At 45.2% G+C, this 27,263-nt stretch overlaps 1 protein-coding gene across 2 annotated transcripts in view; it reads left to right on the top strand.

Moving 5' to 3' along the window:
- The window catches only part of EPAS1 (endothelial PAS domain protein 1), an 85,290-nt gene that overhangs the window by 48,699 nt on the left and 9,328 nt on the right, over nt 1–27,263 (top strand). For both annotated transcript variants that reach the window (XM_015587469.2, XM_025045185.1), the window contains exons 2-7: nt 309–499; nt 7,332–7,483; nt 7,913–7,997; nt 11,484–11,602; nt 11,695–11,900; nt 21,427–21,533. In XM_015587469.2, coding sequence (XP_015442955.1) covers nt 309–499; nt 7,332–7,483; nt 7,913–7,997; nt 11,484–11,602; nt 11,695–11,900; nt 21,427–21,533 — 860 coding nt within the window. The remainder of the gene's footprint in view (nt 1–308; nt 500–7,331; nt 7,484–7,912; nt 7,998–11,483; nt 11,603–11,694; nt 11,901–21,426; nt 21,534–27,263) is intronic.

Here is a 27,263-nt window from a genome sequence, read left to right as displayed (position 1 = left end):
CCAGATAACCCAGGACCACGTCCAAGCTAGCGGATGAATTTAATTGGCAAGCCTTTGCTCAAACCATGTGAAGCCCTGTCCTGGACACTGTGGGCATACAGGAGAAAGGGCAGTTGAGAAGATAGACACACACACAACTGACAATATAAAGCAGGCTCTGTGTGGCTAGACAACCAGAGTGAGCCCGGATGGGTGCGTGAGAGAGTTTGGCTGTACCATGGGTTGGGAGGCCCTGGGGATGTCTTGATCAGGGATGCGATAGGATGACAGCGACGTTTTAGGCACTAAACTTTTCTCTCTCAATTTAGGAGTAGCTCAGAGAGGAGGAAGGAGAAGTCCCGGGATGCAGCGAGGTGCCGGCGAAGCAAGGAGACGGAGGTCTTCTACGAGCTGGCCCATGAGCTGCCCCTGCCTCACAGCGTGAGCTCCCACCTGGATAAGGCCTCCATCATGCGGCTGGCTATCAGCTTCCTGCGAACACACAAGCTCCTGTCCTCAGGTGAGGCTGGTGGACTCCCCCGGCTGGTGCTGATAGCCCCCTTACCAATGCGTCCCCACACACAGGAGGCTCTGTTGTGCCATAGTTAGAAGGCTACTGGAAAGGTCTCCCCACCCAGGAACTCTCACTCTGCAAAACTTCCACCCGCAGAAACTGTCACTGGTGCTTTATTCCTTCATGTTACACACCTTTACAGCAGTGACCTTTATGATGAATACAGCCAAGGGCAAGGACAGGACCAAGGAAGCATCTGGGCACCTAGCGGCTGAGGAGAGAAGGAGCTGGGCGAACGGAGCAGCTTTGCTAGCCTCCCCGTTGCCACTCCACCTGGTCGTAAGACCCGCACTCCACCCCAGATTGAATCCTTAGGAAGTGTTCTAGTGCTTATCTTTCAGCTACCTCTCCAAAAGGGCAGAGGCGTGCCCATACAGTCTTTTCCCTCTTACTAGCCAGTTTGCCAGGCACATAATTTGATGTCTCAGCTCTTGGTTTCCTTATCTGTAAAAAGGGATTAAAAATACTTATTGCACAGGGTGTCTGTGAAAATTAACCACGATCATGTCTTAAAGCACCTGACCCACCATACTCATTCACACCGGGGAGTATCTGATGGATAACAACCTCCTCACAGGACCAACTCATTCTCACCCCCCCTGGTATCTCCACAAGTGTCAAGTTCACAAAACTTTTTTTTTTTTTTTTTAGAGTTTACATTCTTCCAGAAACCATTTCCTGTTAGCCCTGACCAGAAAGAGGTAGCCTGAGTTTTCCAGTTTCAGATCCTATGGCTCGTTTTGTCTGTCAGTTTCATAAGGAAATTGGTCGGCAGATAGTGTCCCTCCCCCACTGGTCAGGGTGCCACAGGTGGGCAGCATCTGAGGTAGTGAGCTTGAGGAAGGCAGGCAGGAGGGGCAGGTTCTTTTCTGGATGGTTTCCAGTTTTCCCGAGTGAACTCGGTACCTTCAAGCCGGGTGGATCCTGCCATCCTGTTATGAAGTGGCTATTCTGGGAAAGAAACCCTGAGCAGAGGGGATCCAGTGTGAGGCCGGGAGGCCAGACCGGCATGTGCTATTCTGGGCCCTGGAGCACAGGAAGGATATGGGGGAAAGACTTTCAGAAAATAAGATGACAGCTCAGTGGGTCCAAGGGTTGGAGGCTTAACCCTGTATTGCAAGTCTAAAGAGTCTTAGAAAAGAGCAGACAGGAGGGGGAGAACCAAAGGCAAAGACATGCTCTATAAATACTTTCAAAGGAACAATGCAGTCAGTGGCAGATTCGTCATCATACGTGCTACAGAGAGAGAGAACAATGGGCTGAAGTGTAAGAAAGACCTGGAGACACCATCTCAGGGCACATGTGTACTTCTTTCTTTTAAAGGGCTCGTCTTCCTGGACAGGCGAGGGCAGTGTCTGGTAGTGTTGGAATCACCTTTATTTATACACAGAGTAGGCAGTGCGGGATTTAATGACTAAATGAAGACCCCTCCCCTACACCCAGAAACATCTCCTCTACTTCCCTGTTATAGTATTGAAATTTTATTCTTAGACGTTGATTTCTTTGGGTTAATCATTGCTTCCTTCTACCACCACCCCCATCCCTCCACCAACAGAGAGCCCTGGAAGGGGTAATACCTCAATCCTGGGATACCTCTCTGATTGAATTTGGACTTGCAGAACATTTCATAGATGATGGATGAGAAGTGAGGCACAGAAAAGTTAAAGTTGTCCGAAGTCACATATGTAGCACATGGGGAATCTGCACCAGGAGTTCAAGTCCTTTGAATCTTTGTCCATGGGAAAGACAGACCCAAGAAGCAGGAGCGTCTGCAAACCTGGTCAGGCGAAGATGCTGCTAAGGGCTGGTCGTGTGAGGAAGGCGGCAGGGTAACCAAAGTTAAACAGATCACCTAGGGGCTGGCCTCAAGCAGTGGGAAAGGGAGAAGGTCCTCCCACAATCAGTGAGATGTTTCTATCCTTTCTCTCGATGCAAGGTCTTGTTTCCCATGCTCTCCAACACATAAGCCCGGTCTTCCCTCTCAGTGGTTCAGAGGTTGGCTTTGAGAGGACCATGAATCAGAGGCCGGGCCTCTGAGCACGTCTGCTTGCATGTGTGCTGACGTGAACCCTCTGTGCGCCAGATACACCCAGAGAGATAGGATTAGAGTGGCCACAGACATCACACATCCCCACTCAGGAGCTGTTGCAAATTGTGGACACTAACTGCCTGCCCTCTGGCTAAACTCAGCCTCAGACCAACCAGAGTCCTCAGCATGTCAGCTCTGGTCCTCTCTGTTTCAAGGAAAGAAATGACAGAAAAGGATAAAAAGTGTCTACATTTCACATGTGGTCATGGTGTCCTTGAAGGAGCAGTTCTCATAAAAGAAGCATCGCCTGGGGGGAGGAGGAGCCAGAAGGCTTTCAGCACCCTCTTTTCCTACACTCCCTTCCAGGCTCCCTCCACGCATCCTCTCAACCAACTGTCGAAACCGTCTTCAGGAATTAAATGGGAGACAGGACTCTTTTCTTTTCTAACTATATTTTGCTTTTTCAACGCATACGACTCAATTAAAAAGAATACACAAGTTGTGGGCAAATAGACCTTGTGTTGGAACCTCAGTCTGGCTGCCTTTCTTCACGGCAACCTCGTGAAAATCTCTTCTGTCTTTGAGCTTGATTTTCCTCATCTGCACAAAGGAGCTGACAGTACTTACCCTGGGATGCTATTTGAGGACTGAAATAACAGAAGTAAAAGCCTTTATCATCTTGCCTGCCACATATTAGGCTCTCGATAAGTTATAACTGAGAAATCAAAATTATTATGAACACATAGAGTAAATTCATCTATAAGTATATATAAATAATATATATAATAAGCATACAATTCTCTTACCCACCTTTCAGCAATTTCTATCAAAATGCAGTTGCCAAGCTTTTCCAAGTCAAAACAGGCTCGTTACTGAAACATTTCTAACAAAGGTGAGCACTGATGTTGGCTCATTTTATAATAGGAAATAGCTGGTTGCATACCTCAGAGTTCAAAAGGCTAAAAAAGACCAGGTTTTGCTTTAGAAAAGTTTCTTCTTTACTTAGTAACACGTTTCCCTTTGATTTTCACAGTAGGCTGTTCTGTGTGGGAATGTTGGAGAGGAAACCTCAACGCTAAGAAATTCAGGCTAGGAGTCTAGGCTGCCGATTGAGATTCGTATCACAGGAAGCAAACTGAAACAATAGCTTTATGATATTAGCTTCCACGCTGGGCCGAGAACAGAACACACTCTGACGGGAACATTGGTGGAAATACCACTCGATTGTCTTAAATCCTCTTTCAAGATGAGCCCCACAAACCGTGACCAAATGAGGGTCACTCCTGCATTCGAAGGGCATTCAACAGCAGTGAATATGCAAAATTGGCTTTTCACCATAAAATGGATTTTTGACTTTTCTACACTCATACATGGTAAAAATCAAATTAATTTCACATAGGAGCCGCAGGTTAACGTGAAGCCAGCTTTCTAAGAGAAACGTCAGGTTTATTATTGAGTCATTGGATTTGCTTAGTGAAGACATCAGTCTTAATAAGAGATTATGATTTCCCGATCTCTGGACTACTAAGAGAAAGATATTAAAATATGGGACAAATGATTTTAAAGTTTTTACTGTGACTTTTTCATGCAGGAAAAGTGGAACCAAAGTAGAGAAATTGTGGAAGCAGATATGGCTTCTGGTGCCTTATGTACCACTTTCAGACTTGCCTAGGTTTTCATCCCTTGCCTCACCCACCCTCCAAACCAAGGTCTTTTTCTGTCCTTTTTGGAGAAGCGCTGATAAACTAATTCATGCTAGCATGTTAATGGCTAAGAGCAGCTAATAATCTCATGTAGAGATCCTGGCCTTTTTCAGATCATTCCCTTAACTTAAACCAAAGAAAGATCTAGTCGATCAGTAGATATTTACTAACCTTAGCCCTGTGCTACAGCTTATGAAGGTTAATACAGAGAGGTAAGACAGGATAGTAAGTTATGTAAAGAACAAAAGAATGAATCTCTGATAGTGGACTTTCGAGGCCCTTTGGATGCCAGCAACATCAGGTAAACTCAGCGCCTTCTGCTAAAGATGTGAGGGTAGCCCAAGTGGAGTTTAAAGGTATGGCTAATAATCCAGTAAGTGATCGAAAAGTAATTTCCTCGTGGCTTGACTGGCACTGCTCTTGTAATCAGTACACCCAGGAATGGGGGCAGGGGGTGTCCATGGCTCCGGGATCACTGGAGGGGAGGAATCCATTTAAAAGGAAAGCCCCTGCGATGATAAGTAAGTGACGACTGTCTGCAGAGCACATCTGAACTAGGAAGATCACAGCAGAATGGTTTTAAGAACAGTCAAAGCAGTCCTGGAACCTCTCAGATTAAAGAACAAGAGAAATGACCCTAGTGGACTAAAAATGCATCCTCACCAGCAGCAGCACCTTGTGACAGCCTGGTCTCAGGGACCCCGTCAAGAGTGCCCTGCCACCCTGCCCACTCATGCCAGATGCCCAGCTCCTGCTGCCCATGGAGTCCCACCCCACAGGGTGGTGCTGCCTGAAGGAAATGAGTAGTGCTCCGGAAAAAGTGCTCCGAAACCTCAGCCGGCGCATATCCTGACTGTGGGGAGTCATCAAAGCCTGTTTACAGGGGCTATTTTTAGCATTAAAGGATCCTGTGCTCCCCCGGCTGAGCAGGGCTGAGCAAGCTTCATCTCAGCAGAGTGCCTCTGATTCTAGTGACCTGCCCCTCTTGTTTCGGGTCAGACCCCAAAGGACCCTACGAAGCTGAGAATCCACAGCAATTTAAAGACTCCTTTTGGCAGCTTACTGAGCACCTACTGCGGGTTCCTCTTTGTTGGGCACCAAGAGTTTCTCTCCCTTATTGTATAAGCTTACGGCAGTTTGTCTTCACCAGCAGCAGAGTCCTGGAGGCAAAAGATTTTGCTCTTACACCTCTCGGTAACTGTGATTCTCCCTAGGACAGGACTGAGCACAGAGTAACATTTGTTCACAGATTTCTGATTTCCTGCTTTGTGCCTTGCACAGGGCAGACACATAGTAGGACCGCAATAACTGCATAGCTAATAAGTACATTTTTCAAGTGCCTAACACTGAGTGGGAGATGAACGATACGTTAGGGAAGACACAGTGTTCACGGGAAAGAGCAGGAAAAAAGGCAGAGCAGTCTTCAGCGAGGCGGGGTTAGGGGGTGATGCGCATGAGCCCCTGGCCCCTTGTGTGAAGGTCTGACTCCACCCCATGGTTTTCACCTTCGGTTCCAAGCTTACAGTGAGTTGGCCAGACTCCTTCAGAAGCCTCCAGGAGGATGAGCAGGTGCTGTGGGAGCAAATAGCTCCACAGAGGAAGGAGTCCTGGCTGCCCCAGGGTCCTTGGGAGCCGGCCCCGCCAGCTTCCTGATCCTCCAGCCATTGTGACTTTAGTTCCAAGATGTTCTGTTTCCATTTGTGCTCCCCCGCAAGCACCCCTCTTCCTCCCAGAGGCCAGCTGGCCAGCTGCTGCAGCCAATTTCGCCACCTCCTGGAAGCAAGTGTACTGGGCACGGATGGAAACAAGTTTAGCTGTGTCGGAACTGTTAAAAACAGGAAATTTTAAGCAGAACTATTTCCTCTGGGCCTAGTTAACCCAAATAAGGTTGTCTTGGGATTACTCCAGATTTTGAAGTCAGTGTTGCCACTGAGATCAAAGAAATTGGAGAGAAAAAATCTTCTTCGCAGGCCACAGATAACGGAGCTGGCCTCTGCCATCTGGAGGAGGTGGTCACCTATCTGGTGTGATTTAAATGGCACTGAAAACCTCTCCTCACCCATCCCCAGAAAAAGTCACCACCTGCCAAAATAGGCTGATTTTCCCATCATTGGGGTCATCCATAGGAACTTGAATGAGGGTGGTTATTTTAAACCTGTGGTCCGAGGGCCAGCAGCCTTGACATCACCTGGGAATTTGTTAGAAAAGCAGATTCTCAGCCCTCACTTTAGAGCTAACCAATCAGGACCTCTGCAGATGGGCCCATCTAGGGCCAGCTTGCTGGGTGTGTGGCTTGTGTAGTGCCACAGAGTTTCACAATTAGAAGCGCCCTGGGCCTGGTTTAATTTTTCAACAAGAGATCCCACATTTTTACTTTGCACTGAGCCCTGCAAATTATATAGCAGTCCTGGGCCCAGAAATCCTTGTCTTAGCAAGCCCACCAGGTGATTCTGGTGCATGCTGAAATTTGAAAGCACTGAGTTAAGTCATTGTCCCTCCTAAAGCCTCTGTTTAAATGCAGATGTTAAGTGAGAGCCCTAACATTGTCAGAGGCATCATCCCACCTGGATGTTGGTTCGTTATCATCCATTCAGCTGACTAGTACTTGGCAGACACCCTAAACAGGGATCGAGTGTGGGTATGGGTATGGGTGTGGTATATGGACATAAGGCTGGCCACCTGAACCAGGGTATGAAGAGGAAAGAATTTCCCTTCTTTTGTTACTTTTCTAGAGAGAATACCACCAGGATACTAGTCTGTACAGCTCAACTCTTGACTCTAAAAGCTGGCCTGTCCTTGTACAGGCTTGCTCTATTCCTCTGCAGAAATAGCATCATCTGTGATTCTGGCACATTCATTGATCCTATGTGCTCATCCTATGTCCACTGCTTGGGCATGTGGCAGACACTTAGGTGACTGGCAGTGTGCATTTCCAAAAAAGTCCACTTGATGCCTTTGTACCTTTCCTGGCAGACACCTGTCAATGCCAATTGCATCTGTTTAACACCGCATTCATGCAAGCCATCCAACCGTCCTGTCTTTCCAGTTTGCTCTGAAAATGAGTCTGAAGCCGAGGCTGACCAGCAGATGGATAACCTCTACCTGAAGGCCTTGGAGGGTTTCATTGCTGTGGTGACCCAAGATGGCGACATGATCTTTCTGTCAGAAAACATCAGCAAGTTCATGGGACTCACACAGGTGACATGCTTCTCTGGCTCTTTCAAAAAGGGAAACATTACCTTTTGGGGTAGAAATTAGTGGGGGACTCTGGTAACATCCCTCCTGACCTCTCCCGGCACATACCTACCCTGCCCCCTCTCCAATCTCAGGCCACAAGCCTCAGGAACACACAGCCCCTGGCATTCAGCTTGGCATTGCCGATGGTCATCCTGGTGGATAGCTCTGCTGACTAGATTAACAGGCCAACCCTTGTGAATCCAGTTTCTGTCACCAACGGCAGTCCTCAGTTACATCCATATGTCTGAGGACCTAAGACTAGATTGGGAATGTGAGAAGAACTGATTCTGTTTCCTCCCTAGTGCCAAATCTAGAAGTGGCTCAGCTGCTTCTTGGAATCTTCTACTTCCTTGTTAGGAATAATGAAGCCTAACCTTGTTTCTGAAACAGGTGGAACTAACAGGACACAGTATCTTTGACTTTACTCATCCCTGTGACCACGAGGAGATCCGTGAGAACCTGAGTCTCAAAAATGGTAAAGTAGTCTTTATTGTGTGTTTCCTTCCTTCTTGTGCCACCTGGTAGGGGATCTGTATTTCCTTTGCATACAAATGCAGGAGAGATGGATCATGAATATCATGATCCAGAAAAAACTGACATCCCTCAAAAAAAATCCAGCAGAGCCTAAGAGGTGAGATCAAGGGCACAGAGAGGACCTCATAAACATCTCCTCTGGCCCTGCTTGGTGTCCAACATCATGCTATTAAGGCACTCATTTAGGTTAGGACACTGTCTCCGGGAGGTTACATCACTTGAGAATTTGGCACCTTTGCCAAATGACACCACCCAAACCAATAAACTCATCTGTATCAAAGTGTTCATGAGAACTGTTGCATCTGTCTATTGCTGTGTAACAAACCACCCAAAATGTAAAGGTTTTAAGCAATCATTTTATTACCTCTCACAATGCTGCGGGTTCTGTGAGTGGTTCTTTTGCTTCATGTCATGTCAGCTGTGCTGCCATTATCTGGGGACAGAACCAGTGAGATGACCAAGGTGCTCACCCACATTCCTGGAACCTTGTGGCTAGAGTCTTGGGCTCAGCTAGGATGCTGGACAGTTGGACCTCTGCCTCACTCCATGGAGTCTGAGAGCCTCTCTCTCTTCCCTTCTTACATGGCAGCTCAGAGCTCCCAAAAATACAAAAGTGGAGGCTGCCAGCCCTTCCCAAGGCTTAGTGCTGAAACTGGCACAGCATCGCCCTGCCCTATTCTGTTGGCCAGCCCCCATTCAGTGTGGAGGGAACTACACACACTGTGATTTTCAGATGTGGCTCACTGGGGCCGCCTTTAGAGACTAGCTACCTCAAGAGCCAAGAACTAAATCTGGTCCCCTGGCAGAGACATAGGACAGGTCATTTTGGATGGAGAAGACATGTAAAAGGTCTAATGTAGTGTACCCTACCTGTGAGGGCATCCAGTAGATACTGGTGGATGGGAGGGTCCATAAAAGCTGAAAGCACTTTGTAATGATAGTGGAGTTGCTGCTTCACCTCATGTAACTGTGGACATTCAAGCATAGGGATGAATGGGGATATTGCCAAGAGGATTGAGGCTTTGGGCAGAACTGGGGCTCAGTAACTTTCAAGATCCCTTCTGAACCTGAGATTCGATCACTGTCCTGGGCAGATTCTGCCCATGCCTAAACATCCCCTTTAACATCTCTCACCTGTCACTGCCATGGGTATATGCGTGTCCAGCCTGAATAACAGGCAGTGGTACTAAGCCTGCAAGTTTTGGCTATTGTTACTATGCGTGCTGCAGAAGCAGACACTTTATTGGCCCACTTCCACCCTCATTACAGTCTGAGCATGCAGTCTGGGCCTGCAAAATACAGAATTACAACCACCCCTGCCTACACCCCCGCCACCCACTGACCTCTCAGGCAGCCCCTTTTCTCTCCTGAAGGCCTCAGGCCACCTAGCTCCTAGAGTACACAGTCTGGAGAGCACTACATGGGCTATTAAGTGTCTTAGCAGTGTTGCTGAGAAAGTCCTATCAGTTCCTTGAGGAAGGGGTGGCCAGACTTTCTGAATCCCTGTCTAAAGCAGGTGCTTGAAGCCTGAGAAAACCAAAGCCTCATATCTTCTACTCCAGAAACCCTTTGGTCCTTGGGTTCTCAGTCTTAGTTCAACCGCTGACCTTAGTCTCTGTCTGAACATGTGACCTGAAGCAAGTCACTTCATTGCTTTGATCCTTGGAGTCTTTCTTTTCAAACTGGCAGTATTGGACCAGGCAAAGTCTAGGACCTTCCGGCATTCAAGTGCCGTGATTCACAGCATGATACTACTTCATTTATCTGAGTAGAACTTCAGGTCCCTTGGTCCCTGTATTGAGGACTTGGAATCAAACTCAAAGAATCAGCAAGCAGATCCTTATTGAAGGTGCCGGCCTGAGTGGACTCATGATCTGGAAGCAAAGGATTAATACCAGTACCTAGAGGAAGATAAGGTCAGGAGGCAGATTGTGGAAGACTTTGAAAGCCAGGTGGAGGGCCTCGAACTTTATCCTGTGACAGAGGGGCGCTACGGAAGGTTCTTGAGCCAGAGGTGGAGTAATCTGATTGGAACCGTGTTTAGAGAGATTAATCAAATGGCAGAATGGCAAGAATCCAGAGGCTAACAAGTTAGGAGGCCACAGTAATAATAACCCAAGCCATAGCCACTCTCATCCCCAACACCTGAGCTGGTCCTGGTGGTAGGTCCAAGCCCCAAGATTACAAACCCAAGATATGCAAACCCCAGCTATGAAAATTAATATATGTGCTACCAAAGTGAGCACAGCCACCAGTGAAAATTTAAATTGTAGGAAACAAGTTTGAGAGGCATGGTTTTATGATCATGATGGAGGGATATTCTTTCTTAAAAAAAAAAATAAAGGGTTCACCATTTGGTTCATTACTTAGTGGGCTCTCCTAGGGATATTTAGGATAGATTCAAAGGTGACACAGTTCACTGGACACACAGATCTTTGGGCATATGTCAATCAAATCACAGCCCTCTGGAGTTTTAGGTGCGGATGCTGGTGCCATGCCTGGAGAGAGGAATGTTGTGAGCATTTGAAACAAGGCTCTGGATTGTTCTGTGTTGCTGGGCAGGGGGCAGGCATGTACCTTGCTTGGCAGGCCAGGATGGGGGTGGTGGGTTAGGCAGAATTTAGGCATGGACAAAGGGACTCTGTCAAATGACACTTGCTACATTTATCACTTCGTTTTGCCAAAAATGGAGAAAGTTCTGAATGGGCAGGCTATGTGGAGACTATAAGGAAGGAAGCTATATTATTTTTCTTGGTGATTTATTTAATTCTGACTGAGAAAGGATGTGTTCCATGTTGAGTTACTCCTTAGAGTGGACTGGCTCACCAAATCCCAGGAGATTTGGACCAGCGGTCTCTCTTGAGCTTGACATATGTCACTTTAGGGAGAATGCTGATGGTACACTACAATGAATTCAGCCATTGCTGGTTGAGAATGGGGCATAGAAGGATCCCAATTCCTATGGGACAGGAATGAAGAAAAGACAGGCATCTCTGAAGGACATTTCTAACCCAAGAGGCTTGTCCCCTTGGATAATTGTGGTCTCACCCAGACCGTCCCTTGGAAGTCCACCTAGGGAACCTGGGCCTGCCCCAGCAGAGCTTTGCTGAGATGATGGCTAATAGTCACTCATTGCCTCACTGCTCCGAAGGGAGCACTGCCCATGCCCTGAGTGCAGCGGAAGAGCCCTACTCGTCAGGTGCTTATACTCCAGTTAGGGAGGCAAGCTGGAGGTGACAAAGCTTTAGTCCAGAGGCCAAGATGGTATTTATTCAGCATTCATGACAGGCTACAGATACGATCCAAGGAGCAGATGTTTGAGAAATACAAACAATACATTACCCAGAAAACACTGCAACTGGGCCCCTCTTCTGAATATAAGTAAAAATCTAAATTTAACTGGTTCCCTCCACCCTTCCCCATCCAGGCTCTGGTTTTGGGAAGAAAAGCAAAGACATGTCCACAGAGCGGGACTTCTTCATGAGGATGAAGTGCACAGTCACCAACAGAGGCCGAACTGTCAACCTCAAGTCTGCCACCTGGAAGGTAGGACAACGTCAGGTGTGGGTTGGAGTCCCAGATGTGCACCCACCCCGTGCTCTCAGCCCCACATCTGACCCTCCATGGCTGGTCTCCAGGTCTTGCACTGCACTGGCCAGGTGAAGGTCTACAACAACTGCCCCCCTCACAGTAGTCTCTGCGGCTACAAGGAGCCCCTGCTCTCCTGCCTCATCATCATGTGTGAACCCATCCAGCACCCATCCCACATGGACATCCCCCTGGACAGCAAGACCTTCCTGAGCCGCCACAGCATGGACATGAAGTTTACCTACTGCGACGACAGGTGGGGGCCCCGGACTGCCTGTGCTGTGGGTAGAAGTGTGTTTTACCTGCGTGCTTGCGCATGTGTGCAGGCGTGCGTGCGTGCACGTGCGTGTGTGTGTGTGTGCATGCGTGTGTGTACATGTGTGTGTATGTGTTTTACCTGCGTGCTTGCGCATGTGTGCAGGCATGCGTGCGTGCACGTGCGTGTGTGCGTGTGCATGCGTGTGCATGCATGTGTGTGTGTGTGTGTGTGTAGTTACGCCCGTGGTAAAAGTATGGGTCTGGAGCATGAATATTGCCTTGCTGGGTGCAAGTTTGTGGGCCTGTGTCGCCAGTTCCATCTGTGCAGCTAAGGGGTTCCTAATATTGTGTATGGTGGTTCCACACTGACACAGCATCACAGTCTGACTGCAAAGCTGTTCTGGTGTGCGACTCTGTGGCCATTCTTGGTCATTGTGATGCGTACGTATTCCTCCACATGTGTATCAGATTCCTGAGGAAATTTCCAGGCCAGTCGGCTTCCCCAGCAGACGAGTGTCAAGAGGTGTCCATCAGCATTCCCAACTCGGAGGCCGGCTAGGAGCTCAGGCTCTGGCCCGGAGCTGCATGGCTCCCGAATGTTCTCTCATGTTGCTGAGCTCTTCCCTCAGTCTTTGCTCCTCCTGTGTCAGCTCCATCCCAGCCACCATCCAGCCTAGTCTCGAAGGCTTCTTGCTGAAGGGGAGCTAATCCAATACGAAGTGTTCAGTGTTAATTGTTATTCTCTAAATGGTTTCTTTATTAAAGTTGTCAAAAGGGCACCTAAGACTGCACATGTAAGCCATGTCAGCTCTAGTTCTTAGCTCAAGGTGAGGCTGAAACAGGTTGAGAGACTTGGGTTATTGAGGGAGGGCCAGCAGGGGCTGTTAAAGCCACTTGCAGCTCCTGACTCCCCCACCACCTCGTCCCTGCCCCCGCTCTGTGCCCTGGTGTTGGGAATGTGGAAAATCAGAAAATGGAAGGAGGAAGATGAGAATAGGTGCCACGAGCAATGACCACCATCATGGAAGGAAGGAAAAGCCAGGACAAGGGACTGGGCCTAGGTAGGCCTGGCTTGGGTGAATCCCACTGTGGCTGGCTGATGAGTGTATCCCCAGACGTGCCCTTCAGGAGATAGATGTCCCAACGTGACCTCAGCTTTCTGCAATATCCAGAGTTGCCATTTCTTTCCAGAGGCACTGTTTTTGTGGTTACTCTTCTCCACTCAACCACTCCCCTCTCCCCTTCTAGGGTTTCTCAGCAAACTCTGAGAACTCAATTCCCGTTGTCTAAAATGGAGATGATCATTGTCAAATGAGATCATGGCTATGAAAGCACTTTGAAAAGTATTAACACCGTAACTGATGTGAAGCTTGTCGTTACTGCTTATATAAACTACTCCCTCTGTCCTTGCCCTCCCCCAGAATAAGCCTCTAAACTCAAGGGGCCAAGATCACTTCTGGAGACACGTAGTGGCTGGGGGCCTGGAAGGAGGAGAGACCACCAGCAAGAAACTGCCTTACCTTCCTAGCCAGCAGGAAGCCACCAGACCCCAGGAAGATAGTTTCTGCTCAGCCTTCCCAGACTCATCCACTGGACATCCAATATCTGGGTTTCTTTGTGGGTGGGACCCTACTTTCCAGGCTGGGCTGAGTTTCTCTCCCCCGATTCTAGACTGACCTGATGTTGGCTGGTACCCTTTCTTAGAATTGGCCATCATTCTAGGCACAATGTAAGAATTTTTCTAAAAGTGTCCTTGGGTCATTCCTGTCCCTCAGTTCTGACCACGATGTGCCAGGACTCAAGGCTCTTGGACGTAATGAGTGGTTATGTAAGTAGAAAGAAGTGCTCTAACCTCATAGGGGGAAAAAATGTCACATATGAAGACTCTCGTCCTGGAACTAACACGGGGAGCATTAATCACAGTTGTTAGTACTGTGAATATGGTGATGATGATGATTAGAGAGAAAAATTGCTCCAAAGGCAGGTACCAAAGAAATCCATGCTACGTGTAAGGTTGTTTATCAGACGCAGTCTTTGTATTCAAATGAACATGCTAAGCAGAAGATAGTTTTGTAACATGCACCCCTCTGTGTAATCTTCCCAGATGACAAGGGAAATCTCACTGCAGAGCCTCCATGTCACTGGCTTTGGGGTTAGCTGTGTTCCCAGTGTGTTAGCCATACAGCCTGGGAACAGCTATAGTGCTATGGACACTGAAAGCTGCATGTAGTCCCTGTGAATGAAATATATCCTTAATGTGGTCCCAGAAGCACTGGAAAGACCCTCCTGTCGTAGAAAATAACTTGTCATCCCTAGATAATAGAAAAGAGGAGGTTACAGTTAAGTTTAGAACTTTGATTCTTGTTAAAGCAAAGGGAAAAAATCCTCTGGAAAGGGTAATTCAGAGTTATCCTTCATTCATTATCTTGTTTTGAGTCAGTTTCAGGTTATTTCCTAAAAGCAACTAACGTTTGGATAAAGGAGAAGGGGAAAACCATAAGAAATTAGGGGCCTAAGCGTGGTTGAAGAGGAAAGGGACACAGAAAGGGAGTGACCTCACACTGACTGCTTAGTTGGGTTCAGGACTGGTGGGGCAGAGTCTATACTGGCTTGAAAAGAACCTGTGATTTAGGTCTTTGCGACTCAGAGTGTGAAAGGTAACATTGCCTGTCAGTTTTGCTGGACACGTTGCAGTTTCAGCAAAATCATGCCTTTCAAGACACCTAGTTACGTGGCCCAAACTCTGAATTCAGTGGTGCTGGAGAGATGTATGCAGAGGCTTTTGAAGACATAGAATGCTGTGCCACACAGAAGTTGTCTTTAACCGATTAGCAGATTAGTTAACAAGGGCACAGACATGGCTTAGACAATTTATAAACTGACTATTTTAAGTCCTTAATCCCTAAGTGTCATTTCTTGATTGTTTTGATGAGGGCTGGGATTTTTTCCTTTTGGTAGCGTGTTTTGTTTTTATTGTTTGTATTTAGATGGGGGAAAGAATCTCAATCTCTCTCTCTCTCTCTCTTCCTAAGTCGCTCTCTCTCTCTATCTCTCTCTCTCTCTCTCTTCCTAATATTCTTCTGATTCTGAGGTCAATGTTTCAAAAACCAATACTTGCATATAGATAATGGTGGGGGATGGTTCTTTCCATTTTAATCAGAGAATTCACTAGATTTGATGACATATGACACACATGAAGGGCTATAATTTCCCACAAAGGGAATTATTTTCCCATAAGGAAAATTAGAATCTGATGAAAATGTAAGGCAATTAGAGTCCACAAAAATCACTTTGGAGGCTGGTACTTTTTCTTAGTTATATTGAGATCACAGACATAATCAAAACAAGGATCATGGAGAAAAAAATGGTAAAACAGACAGAAAGAGGGGGAAAGAAATAAAACGGAAGAGGGAAAAAAGATGACTCTAATCCTGTGTTTAATTCTCAGGTTTCCAAAATCAGTTCAAATTGAACAACCTTTTCTGAAACACCTGAAATTAAATGAAGGATGCAGATGGTTCAAAATGCATTTGTCCTGTTCCTCTTAATAAAGGGTCAGAGGACCATGTTCAGTCCTGTTTGATTATATGAAATATGTTAAATGGTTTTTAAAGTGAAATAAATCATATAACAATTTATATGTCAGTCATATTTGGTATATGGTTGACTGCTCCAGACAGGAAGAGTCGAGTAGCAAGGTTAAAGAAGGAGAATGTCCCAGTTATCAGTGTAATTGATGATCTCATCTCCATTTATACTCTGTTTCCTCAAATACTGAGCAACCAATTAATTTATTGAGTATCTGCTATGTATCTGACCTTGTGCCAGAGACATTTATATCAAAGAAATTAAAAAGATGGTTTCTGATCTCCAGGAGTTTAGAGCTTGAGACATGAGCAACTTAATGAAACCACAGTGAATGGTATATGATAGAGCATTCCATTCACCCAAAAGGAAGACAAAATTGGTTCCCAAGTGGTTTAACTTTAAAATTGGGTGGTTCTTAAATTCGGGTGGAGGTGCCATCTAGTGGAGAAAGAGAATAACTGTGAAGGGAGCCAAGCCATTAAGGAGGGAGGACAAAAATCTGTAATTCACATAATCCCACTGATTTTGTCAGTTTTATGAATCTTCCTATATCTTAGAAATTAATTGTAAAGGCTAATAGCAGTATTACTGGGGGAGGGGAAGGCATCAAAATTGCAGTAAAAATTTCAAATTTACAGAGAGGGTCATATAATATTCACAGATAAAGAGTTTGAGGGCAACCTTGCATTGTCATTGGATTAAGTCAGCATAGGGCATGATGATATCAGAAATTAATAAAGTTAAGATGCCTGCATTTCAAATTCCATGGAACAAATTTATGATTTCTTTTTAAATATACAAACAAGTTGGGAATAGCAAAGATGATAATGGGATAGTTGAGGATCATATAGAGAATGTCAATGTAGAAAATTATAAGGAGCCATGAGTTGTAAAATAGACACACATCAGTACACTTTGAAGACAAGTACTGAAGTCTGAGAACATAGGCTGACTTCAGGCAAATTAGTAGTAAAAGATTATTTCCTTTCGTTGAGATATAAATTGTTTTACTTTACTTTTCTTTAGAGGATAGGTAGCATCTTTAAATTCAAGGTGATCTTTCAGATTAATATGTTACATGTAGTCATTTAGTTTAAGATGTAGTCTATTCTAAACATTTTTGCAGACATGCACATTAGCCTTTCTCTACACACCTTATTCTAGAAGGTATAGTGTGTTTCTTTAAATCCCTGAATTAAAAGAAACAAAGTGCTCTCCTTGTGTCTCCTCCCAATGACAAAGTTCTGAAATCAGCCCTAACAGAGTTTGAGCATATAAATGAGAAATGCTTATATATTATCCTATGTAATCTAGAAACAGTCTACTCAAAATACTCCCTGGAATAGGTAGCTCAACAAATTCTCTTTGGACTTTATTTCAAAGTCTAATAGACCTCACAATTCAGAAGGTATTCATTCCACATGATCTGCTTCTCTCCCGCTACAATTCAAGGCAGATTTCCTCTGTTTCAGGGTAATGCAAGGCAGCTGAGCATTTGGTGGCACTCAGAGCAGGGTCGATCTAGAATTGAGCCAGGGCCACCTTTCTATGCATAAAGTCACATCACACTGATAGGATGGAAACTGATTATCTATTAACTATAAAGCTGGTTCTATAGATTTCACATAATCATGTAATAATTGAGAAAAACACAAGGCTTAAGTACTGATATTTAAAGCAAGCAAAATCTGTATTGAAATATGTTAAAATAGAAGGCATTGAAATCTGAGTTAAAGAGTAGTCTGGATATCAGCAAGGAAATGAAATTTCAAATCTCATAAACACATATAGAAACTAAAATGAGGTGAATCTAGGAGAGGCGTTGCCGGAGGGTGGAAGGAAAGAAAGCAGACTTTAATAGAAGTATGGCTTATTAGCAAACGCAGTCTTCGGAAAACAAATTGGTTTACTTAACCACCTATTTTACAAAGCACTTAAAACTTTCATCCTCTTAAATAGTTGAAATACTCTCACCATCTTGTTTGCGTGATTAATTTACCTAGTCAATCCTTTACTTGCGTGGCAAACAAGGGTGAAAACTGCAGCCAGACCTCGAGTGACTCCAGGCCGTGGTATCTGAAGTCAGGGAGCTTGCTGCAGTATCACACCCATGGACAGGCACTTGTCAGTGCCACTGGGAAGTGGAGCAAGCCATCTTAGGCCTCACTGGATTTCTTCTGCCTCTTGAGATAATGGCACTGACGCTGTAGCCAAGAGAATAATTTTCTTCCTAGCACTGGTCCACAGGTAGTCCATGTTGAAAAGAGCCCCTGAACATTTTTAAGGGTAAAGAACAATTAAAGAGCAATGAATGGCTGTCCTTTTACATTGCGAAGGCATATCTAACTCAGAAATCCAGACCCTGGTGGTCTGACCCACTTAGTTACTTGGGGTAATACTAACTGCAGAATTTAACAACTTTTTCTGCTCTACATTTTGTTTTCTTTTTTGATTCCTTCTTCCTCGACCTCCTGTGGTTGCCTGTGTCTACCTCTCCCTTTCCAACCTCATCCTTGATCTGTTCGGGTTTTTTTCTCACTTTATTATTAAAGAGTGACCTCTATTCTCATTTCTCAAATCTGGTGATTTAAACCCTTTTACATTTCCCTCTTAAAAAAAAAAGAAGAAGAAGAAGAAGAAGAAGAAGAAGAAGAAGAAGAAGAAGAACAGCCCTGCGGAGCTGATTTTTTAAATTTATGGGTGACCCCAAGCTGATTTTTTTCCTAGTGAGTCAGGGGCCCTTAATTAGAAAGAAAGAAAAAAAATAGTTTCCCTGCCGCTGATGAAATTGTGTTATCACAGCCCAGCTGCAGAGGCTTCTCAGAGATCCAGGGAAATCAGCGGAGAAGGCCCTGCTGTGCTGTATGCAGTAGCTAACCCTATAAACAAGCTGGGTTCTTAACCTCCCCGCTGGCGTCTGCGTGCCTACAGATGAAGGCGAATGACCATTAGCTTCAAGTTGGGGTTTCCTGGCTTTGTGAAGTCTGACAACTTAAATGTTCTTCAATTGTGTTTGGGGTATGCGTATTTCCCAGTTTTTATAGTAGTCTGTTTAAAGGAATGAAGAAAGAGACATTAAATATTTATTTTAGTTGACAAGATAAATGAAGGCTGTTACTGGGAAGATAGCTGGCAATTCTGAAATCTAGGTTTGTTTGTCTACTTCCAAAACATGCCTATTGTGTGCCTTTGAATGGATGGTACATTAATTAGATTAATTAGATAATTAGATTAAAAACATTTTATTTTGAGGCTGATTATAATAAACATTTGCTTTGAACGTTTTAAAGATTCTAATCTTAAAAGAAAATTTAATTTTTTTCACAGAGTAGAATCAAATCTTTCCCAGAAAAGCCTCATTTTTGAGAGTCTCTGGAAAATTCTAGACTTGCCTGGGAACAGAAAAGCAGCTTATCTGGCAAACCAGGGAGCCTGTAAATGGCCAGCCCATTGTCACAAGGACCCCCTGGTGCAGTTCTGATTCCCCGGCGGAGCTGGAAAGGCACTAGACCTGACAGAAAAGCTTTTTGGTTGTAGGGAAGGAAGGGCTAGCAGTGTCCTACTCTCTCCTTACTCTCCCCCAAGCTCCATATCGTGTAAGGTGCCATAGGGCACCAGCCCCAGGGTCAGCCTGACAAGGACTATGTCCATCGCTGATGAGTTCAGAGACATCTCTTCTCAGGGCCGAGTAACAGGACAGATCCTTCTAGTCTGAGATGCCAGCTGCCTCTGGCAAGTGAGCTGCAGGAATCTCACCGGAGAGATCTCCACTGGGTTCAGTCAGCTGAGACCTAAGCTCTTCAGCCCTTTTGGGCTGTTTGACAAAGGCTTTAACACCCCCAGTCTCATCTAGGCAGACAATTTGCCTCGTCTCTGTCCACATCAGTACCAGACACACCTTTCAGAATGAAGAAAGGATGAACTGAATATCATGAGGGGTTCTGCTGAGGGCTGCATATATGTGTACCACCATGCACTGAGACAGTTAATCATGTCTATGAGGAAAAAGTAGAACATCGCTGTCCAGATTCTTTAGCAGTGTTGGGATAGGCAGTGATCTGGTTGTACCATAGGTCCTAAGAGACAGTTGATCATGGTCAGCTACTCAGGTGTTTACTGAGCACCCATGTAGGGGAGGCCAAAGGAGAACATGGTCCCTGAGTTCAAGAGTTGACAGCCTAGGATGTGGAGAGGCAAATACATAATTCTTTGTGACATTATGTTCACCTATGAGGACTTCCTGAGGAGACATTGGCAGGGGCTAGAGGAATTGGAGAGGGTGCTGTGAAGAAGGTGAAGCCTTGAGCTGGTCCGCAGTAGTGAGGGTTTAGAGAAGAGGAGAGAAGAGAAGACCTCAAGGTTCTGCAGCAAGAATGAGTTTGTCAGGTGTGGAGAGCTGTGAGGCGAGGAGCCTGCCAGGGCAGACGGTACAAGACGAGCTGCGAATCGGTTGAAAATCAAACTGCTGGGAAGAGAGAGACTAGATTCTGGGGTCATGTGGAAGTTAGGCAGAGTTTATTTACTCTTGATATGGTCAATATTAGGGAAAGCTGGAGATGTTTGAATAAGGGAGTGACACAATGGAAATAATACTTTAGGATGATGTTTACTGATTACGACTCATTCGGAGGAGGAGAGTAGAGACAAGAGACCAAGCCACTGCTTCTGCTTTCCTTCCCTTATTATTAATCTCCAACATAGATAAATGATAGGGCCATAACTAAAAGGCATGCATTCTGAAACAGAGTTTGGAATGATGAGAATAGCATCTCTTTCAACTTGTGACAGGCCAAATTAACAAGACAATGAGCCTATTAGAAAAATGTGTAAGATAACAGAGATTATGAAAAATAATATTTAGATATGACGTGGGAAAGTGGCTAATCATGTGGTTCTTGGGTGGGGCTTGTTTGTTTTAATGACTCCAGTACAGAGAAAAGGGTCCTTGGAATGTTAAATGATTCTTCATGGTTCTTCACATTTGCTTGTTCTCTGCTCACTTCACATCAAAAACAGAAACCTTACAGGGTGAAGCAAGGGACATTTGGGACAGCCAACCCCTGTCATTTCAGAGCTGTCTATTTACCAGAGAGTAATGAGGAAGCACATTTCTACGACTGTGATTTTGTATTTCTCTCGGCACCTCCTGCCCTCCCTCCGTATTTCTACGACTGTGATTTTGTATTTCTCTCGGCACAGAGAGAAATACAAAATCCTTGAAATAGGGAGGGACAAGCAGAAGAACCCATGGAAAGCAGACTCCATGTCCAAGAAGAATCTGAGGTCACTACCAGGCAGGACATGAGGAGAAGCACTCAGAAGAGTGAAGCTTTAAACATAGATGGGGTTCTCCCTGCCCAGAATTCATCCTCACTCTGTGGTTCATACGCAGACAAAGGTCATCTCCACGCTGTTCCCCACTTGGGGCCATGCATTTTCACTTTTCATTTATATCACCCTCTACTAGAATAAGCTTGATCTAAGTAATCAGGAGGCCCAGGTTTTCATTCTTGCTCTGTCCCTAGACACATGCATGGACATCAAGCAAATTGTCTGCTTTCCCTGGATCTCTACTTCCTTATCTGCAAAAACTGAGGGTTGGGGAGGGGGCAGTGAGAGCCCCTTCCAACGGTTGTTGGAGACTAGGCATTTCTGTATAGTAGGGCTGGGGGAAAGGGAGCCCCCTGAGGAAGTGCTCTTTCTTCCTCTCGAACATGACTTCAGGAAGGGCAGGAAGAGTGGAGGTTGGGTAGACCCATAGTTGCATGTTGACCACCATGTTTTTATTGCTTGCATGAATGGTGTGACCAGGAAGCCTGGAGTGTTTTCATCTGAATGTGAGCATTTGATTTACCTTCTGGGTTTAGCTCCTTGAGCCTCCGCCCACAATTATATATTTTCTCTCCCTCACATGCTTTTTTTCTTTTTTAACTTAGAATCACAGAACTGGTTGGTTACCACCCAGAGGAGCTGCTCGGCCGCTCAGCCTACGAGTTTTACCATGCACTAGACTCAGAGAACATGACCAAAAGTCACCAGAACCGTAAGTTCCTGGAGTGCCCTGTGTGGCTCTGAGGACCTGTGGAATTTGAGTGGGGTGTGACTGGTGAGACAAGAGAAGGAAGGCCTGGTCACTTCCTTCACAGAGCCGCTGTCTTGTGCAGCAGAAAGACTCATGCCCTCAGGAATTTAGAGAACCAAAGCTGCCAGCAGCCTATAAGACACCTTCATGTAAGTTAGGAAAAAGACCCCTTCCTCTAGGAGGACACACCCATGCCAAGGCATACAGCTGGGGAGCAGCAGGTGGGCTGAATCACAGTCCCCACATACAACCTCTGCTGAGCCCCTTGTAGAATCAACAGTCTCCACAGCCCTGTGGAACAGCCTTGTAGAGAGTAACATAATACAATATGTAATCGCCTTGGGATATGTGGTGTAGAACAGCGGTCCCCAACCTTTTTGGCACCAGGCACTGGTGCCCCTACGAGAATCTAATGCCTGATGATCTGAGTGGAGCTGAGGCGGTGATGCTAGTGCTGGGGAGTGGCTGCCAATACAGATAAAGCTTTGCTTGCTGGCCCACCACTCACCTTCTGTTGTGTGGCCCAGTTCCTAACAGGCCATGGGTTGATACCTATCTGTGGCCCCAGGGCTGGGGGGCCCTGCTATAGAAGTAAGTACCTCCATTCAGAGAAGAGGAGGGCAGGGAAAGTTCAGGAAAGAAGAAGACAGGGCACTTGAGTTGGACACCTTGAAGGATAGGGGAGAATTGAGTTAAACAGAGGGGGAAATAGTGGGGTACAAACTTAGTAGATGTGTTGAGGTAGGCCATGGTTTTCTAAGAGCTTGCTTGCTGGATCATGAGAATTCAGTTGGAGGAGGCTGCCCAGACAACCCAGTGATGGCATATGGAAACTGTGCTTTGCAGCTTGAAAGAAACCTGAGTTATGAAAGGAGTTATAGAACAGGACTGCACAATAGAACTTACTGCAATGAAAATGTTCTACATCTCTGTAGTCCACATGTGACCTACACAGTACTTAAAATATGTCTAGTACAACTGAGGAGCTAAACTTTTAAAATTTCATTTTAATTAAATCTAAATAGCTACACTCTGCTAGAGGCTACCATAGTGGAGAAGGCCGTTCTAGCGCAGTCACTTGGCCATATTCCCAGTTCAGTCTTCCCATCTGCAGGCAATCCAAGACAGTCTTCTTGAGTCCATACAACCCATCGACATGCAAGAACTCTGGGTTTATAATCCTATACTTGGCCCACTGAGAGACACAGAAATTGATCCCTGCCCTAAGGGATCTCATTTCTGAGGGAAAAGGAGGGCCGTGGGCTCCGTGGGAGCCTGGTGGCTCATACCGTTAGCCACAGTATCTAGCATAGTGTTAAGTATAGTACAGGCACTAAATTAATGATAAACCTAAGGGCAAAAAGCATACTTGAGGAAGAATACTTCAAAATAAGTGCTCACAGTGGTGCAGACAGAGGTGCCGAGAGGATTAAAGAAGGATTAAAAATGGGTGTGTCTGAGAAGATGCCCAGTAGCTCTGCTGGTCTCAGGCTCCCAGGATCAGCTGCAGCTTGCAGTTGCTATGAAGAAAATAAAAGCACATCTATTTGTCCATTGTTCCTAAATCCATTCTTCTATCCTGAGGTTAGGACAGCTGAAGTTCAAGAGCAGCTAACAGGTCAGTAACCCCGTAAGCTACATGCGAGCACTATTAATAGTCTCTAATGGAGTGAGGTTTACTCTTTGCAACCGGTTTCTCTGCCACTTCCTCGTGGTTTTGGGGTTTGATCTGACAGTGCAACAGGGCCCTTTATGATACTTCAGAGAAGTTTCAATGCTGTCTAGCAAATAAATATGTAGTAAACAACCTAGACTCAGCCACATTTAGGGACCCGGGAATGGGAGAACGAGGGGGAGCATGCAAGACTGGGTGTGACCCAGATCCAGCCTGCCCAGCTTTGAAATTGTAGGATATGGTTCCAGCCTTCACTTTGGGGTGTTCCATGCTTTTCTGCTCCCAAAGTCATCATGATACAGGGACTCAGGGAACCTGGGCTCCATCCCAGCCGCCCTACTGATCCCCCAGAGCCAGGCTTTCTGAGTCTTTCCTCCTTAAAATGTAAAATCGGGGAGAAGTCCAGCTTTTCTTCTCAGCCAAGGGTGAAGTCAAAGCAGAGGACAGCAGTAAAATTTTCTGAAAATTTCCAGAGGACAATATTATACTTTATTTTCTGGGGTGGGAAAAAGTAGAGGAAACTACTGTCCAAAGGAAAAGAAACAATGACTTATCTCTAGGATTTGTTCCTTCTTCTTAGAAAAGCTTTGATTCGTAAAAAAGAGCAGAAATAAAAATTTGCCATATCAGTTTTCTGCTGAATCCAGGGAAAATATGATGCTTTTTATTGAATCTCTGAATTTAAACATTAGGCATACTTCAAGGTAATTCGCAGCCCAAAAAGAAATTTCAGACTTCCTTCTTCCCCTGGTGGAACCAAGTAAAGCTGCTCTGAGCTGAGGCCTGTACCCAACCAGCAAGCCCAGATCCAGCAAAGGGAAATCTGCGTGGATTGGAAATTGGGTTAATGCCAGCTAAAACAAAAGCATCTATTCCTCCCTCCCTTCCTCCCTCCCTCTCTTTCTCTTCCCCTCTCCCTCCCCCTCATCGGGTTTGTGCAAATACAGTTGCACCACAGACCCACACTCATGCTGTGGAATAGCTGGAGGCCCAGGTTTGAGCTGGTCCACGTTGACACACCAGCGTCCCGAATTTCCGCACGTATGTGTATCTTAGCCTCTGAACATTTACCATTGAAATTGCTGGGGAAGCTCAGCCCTCAAACCAGATTTAGATAATTGAAAGCCACCATTTCCAAATGGATTAGTAATTTATACATTGTTACTTTCAGAGGGGAGGGGTTGGGGGTTGATTTCTCTTTGTTGTGTGAGGACATTACGTGCTCTTAGGGAAACAAGATTAAAGGCCATAAAAAGCCTATCTACCAAGTAGCAGGCCCCTCACCAAGGCTGGCATTAATGAGCAGATGATTAGAAGGCAGGCGTAATTATATTCTACTGACAGAGCAGGCCCTCGCCTGCAATCGCTAGAAATGCAGTTAAAACCTTTGCTCACTGTATGTTTAATCAAGAAGAATAAGAGCCCTGAATTTTGTCTGCGTTAAGAACCGTCTAAATAAGTTAACTCCAGCCACTTGAGATTGTGCAAGACTCATTTCGCTGCAGCAGGGAGCTTCAGTGGTGCAGGTAAAGTGAAGTCAGGGAGGAGAGAAGTTATTTCTTTGGCCAAAGAGTGTATGATGGTTCAGGACAGGAGCAACAACAAATTGTGTCTTCTCAGTGAATTGTGGCTGAGGGGAATGTGTAAGAGAGAACAGGACGAGCCCAGACTGAGTCACTATTGTCTTGGGTGATGTTAAGCAGGTCACAATCCCTCTGGCCTGAGTTTCCTCGTGTTAAAAGGTGATCTCTATCCTCCCTACAGCACAGAAAAAAAAAAAGAAAGAAAGAAAGAAAACGATTAGGATGATACAACCGCTTCAGAAAATAATTTGGCAGCTTCCTAAAAGTAAACACATACTAAATATATGACCCAGCCATTGTATTCCTTGCTACACCCATGAGAAATGAAAATACATGTCCATGCAAATGTTTGTACACAAATGTTTATAGCAACTTTATTCATAATAACCGAACACTGAAAACAACTCAAACATCCATTGACAGGTGAATGGATAAACCAATTTTGGTGCATCCATGCAGTGGAACAGTACTTGTGCAATGAAAAGGAACAAACCATGAATACCTGCAACAACATGAGGAATCTGGAAAATGGGCTGAGTGCAAAGAAGCCAGACACAAGAGTATAGACTCTTGTATGATTCCACTTACATGCAAATGGAGAAAAAAGCATTTCAATATACAGAGACAGAAAACACGTCAGTGGTTGCCTGGGACCAAGGCTGGGAATGGGAATTGAATGTCAAGAGGCAATAAGGAATTGGGGGAGGAAGTGATGGAAACGTCCCCTACCTTTCATTGTGGTGATAGTTACAAGCATATGTACATTTGTCAAAAAATGGATGTATTTTTTTATTGAAAGTAAATTAAATCTCACTAAAGATGATTTTAAAAAAATGAAAACCAAACCAAAATAAGCTTAGACTAGGAGTCTTTAATTTGAACTATAATCTCGTCTACTGTTTCCTCTAAGGGGGCCTTTCAACAAATCCTTCAATGGTTCTAAGTCTCAGTTTCTTCATATGTAAAGTAGGAATAATAATAGATACCTCATGGTGTTAGGGTGTCCTAAGTGAGGTGATGGTGACACTAAAAATCCCTATTGACGCTTTGTGGGCCAGGCACTGTTCTAATTGCTTTGCAGAAATGAATTCATCTGAAGACGGTTTTGAACACTGCAAAGCACTTTACGCATGTTAAGTTATGGTCTTTCCCGCACCTTGGAGATGCTTGTTACATTTTTGAAGAGGGCAAAGTATACAAAGAAAAACATAAGTGTAAAGGATGACAAGCAGCTTTAGTATGAACCAGGCTGTGTTCCTCAACCACACAGGAGGTGGCCCTCCAGCCTACCAGGAGAATCTGGATATTCTCTCACAGGACCCCTCACAGCATTATCTACAGACACGTCCTGTAAATGTGACAGGGCCTGGACATTATCCATATTAGTAACTTTGGGAAGAGGTGGCTTTTACTATATAGCATTTGTCAGTGACATTCAGTCAACATTCTTGTACCTGATAAGCCAGCCAGGCAGATTTGGCCCTCAGTACAAACAACTGTGATATACTGCATAGCTAATAATGATAATGTCGTTACTATTATTATTATTATTATTATTATCATCATCATCATTATTATTATTATCACGATCCCATTTTGCAGGTGAGGAAGCCAAAACTAAGAGGAATTGTTCTTTCCCCAAAGTCTCTGCCCTAGCAAGATTTCCTAATCCTTCCACCTTGCCTCTTTCCAATTCTCTGTAACTTGGGGATTTCTGAGTTGAGATTCTGAAGAATAAATTCGCAAAGAATAAAAGTAAATAGGCGGTTCAGAAAACTACCAGAAATTTTAATATTGGAAGACTTTCATTTGATGAGTTTATTAATTTACTTTTAATGGGAACAGATAGAACATTCTGGACTTGGGAAGAGGGGAGCCGGGGATAGGGGACCCCTTTTCCAGTGTTTTTTTTTTTTATGCAGTAAAAACAAATATTAACTGAACATTGAAAACAATCTGGAATTGGAAAGAAGTCGTACACAGGCAGCCTAGCTGGGAAGGGGAGGTGCGGATGGACTTACCACAGCTTTTGAGGAGACCGAGTGTAGGCTGCTGGGGACCCAGCCCCTCTTCAGCCCCACATGGGGCTGGGGTCTTGCCTCTGCCTTTACTATGGGTCACAAACCTTCTGTGGCCCTAAGGTGGCAGCCTGACCTATGACCTGGAACAATCAAGGATATTGGTTTTTTTAAAAACTACATTTATTTACAAAGTGAGTTTTGGTTATAGGTCTGCTACAAAAGTCTGCCCTGACTGCTCTAGGTTCTGCTTATAGCTAGCTAAGCCAGTCGGTGAGCCACTTGTCAAGTGACTGGCAATGGGCCACTCCCCTGCTGGACAGCCTTGAGCAAGTCCTTTAACCCCGTGGTCCTCCTTTTCCTATATTTAACAAAAGCTGTGAGATGATCTCCAAGCTCCCTCCAGCTCACTTTC

This window comes from Pteropus alecto, unplaced genomic scaffold (genome assembly GCF_000325575.1).
Source record: "Pteropus alecto unplaced genomic scaffold, ASM32557v1 scaffold131, whole genome shotgun sequence".
NCBI lineage: Eukaryota > Metazoa > Chordata > Mammalia > Chiroptera > Pteropodidae > Pteropus > Pteropus alecto.
Note: the sequence above shows the minus strand (reverse complement) of the source record. Positions and strands in the feature narration are given on the sequence as shown.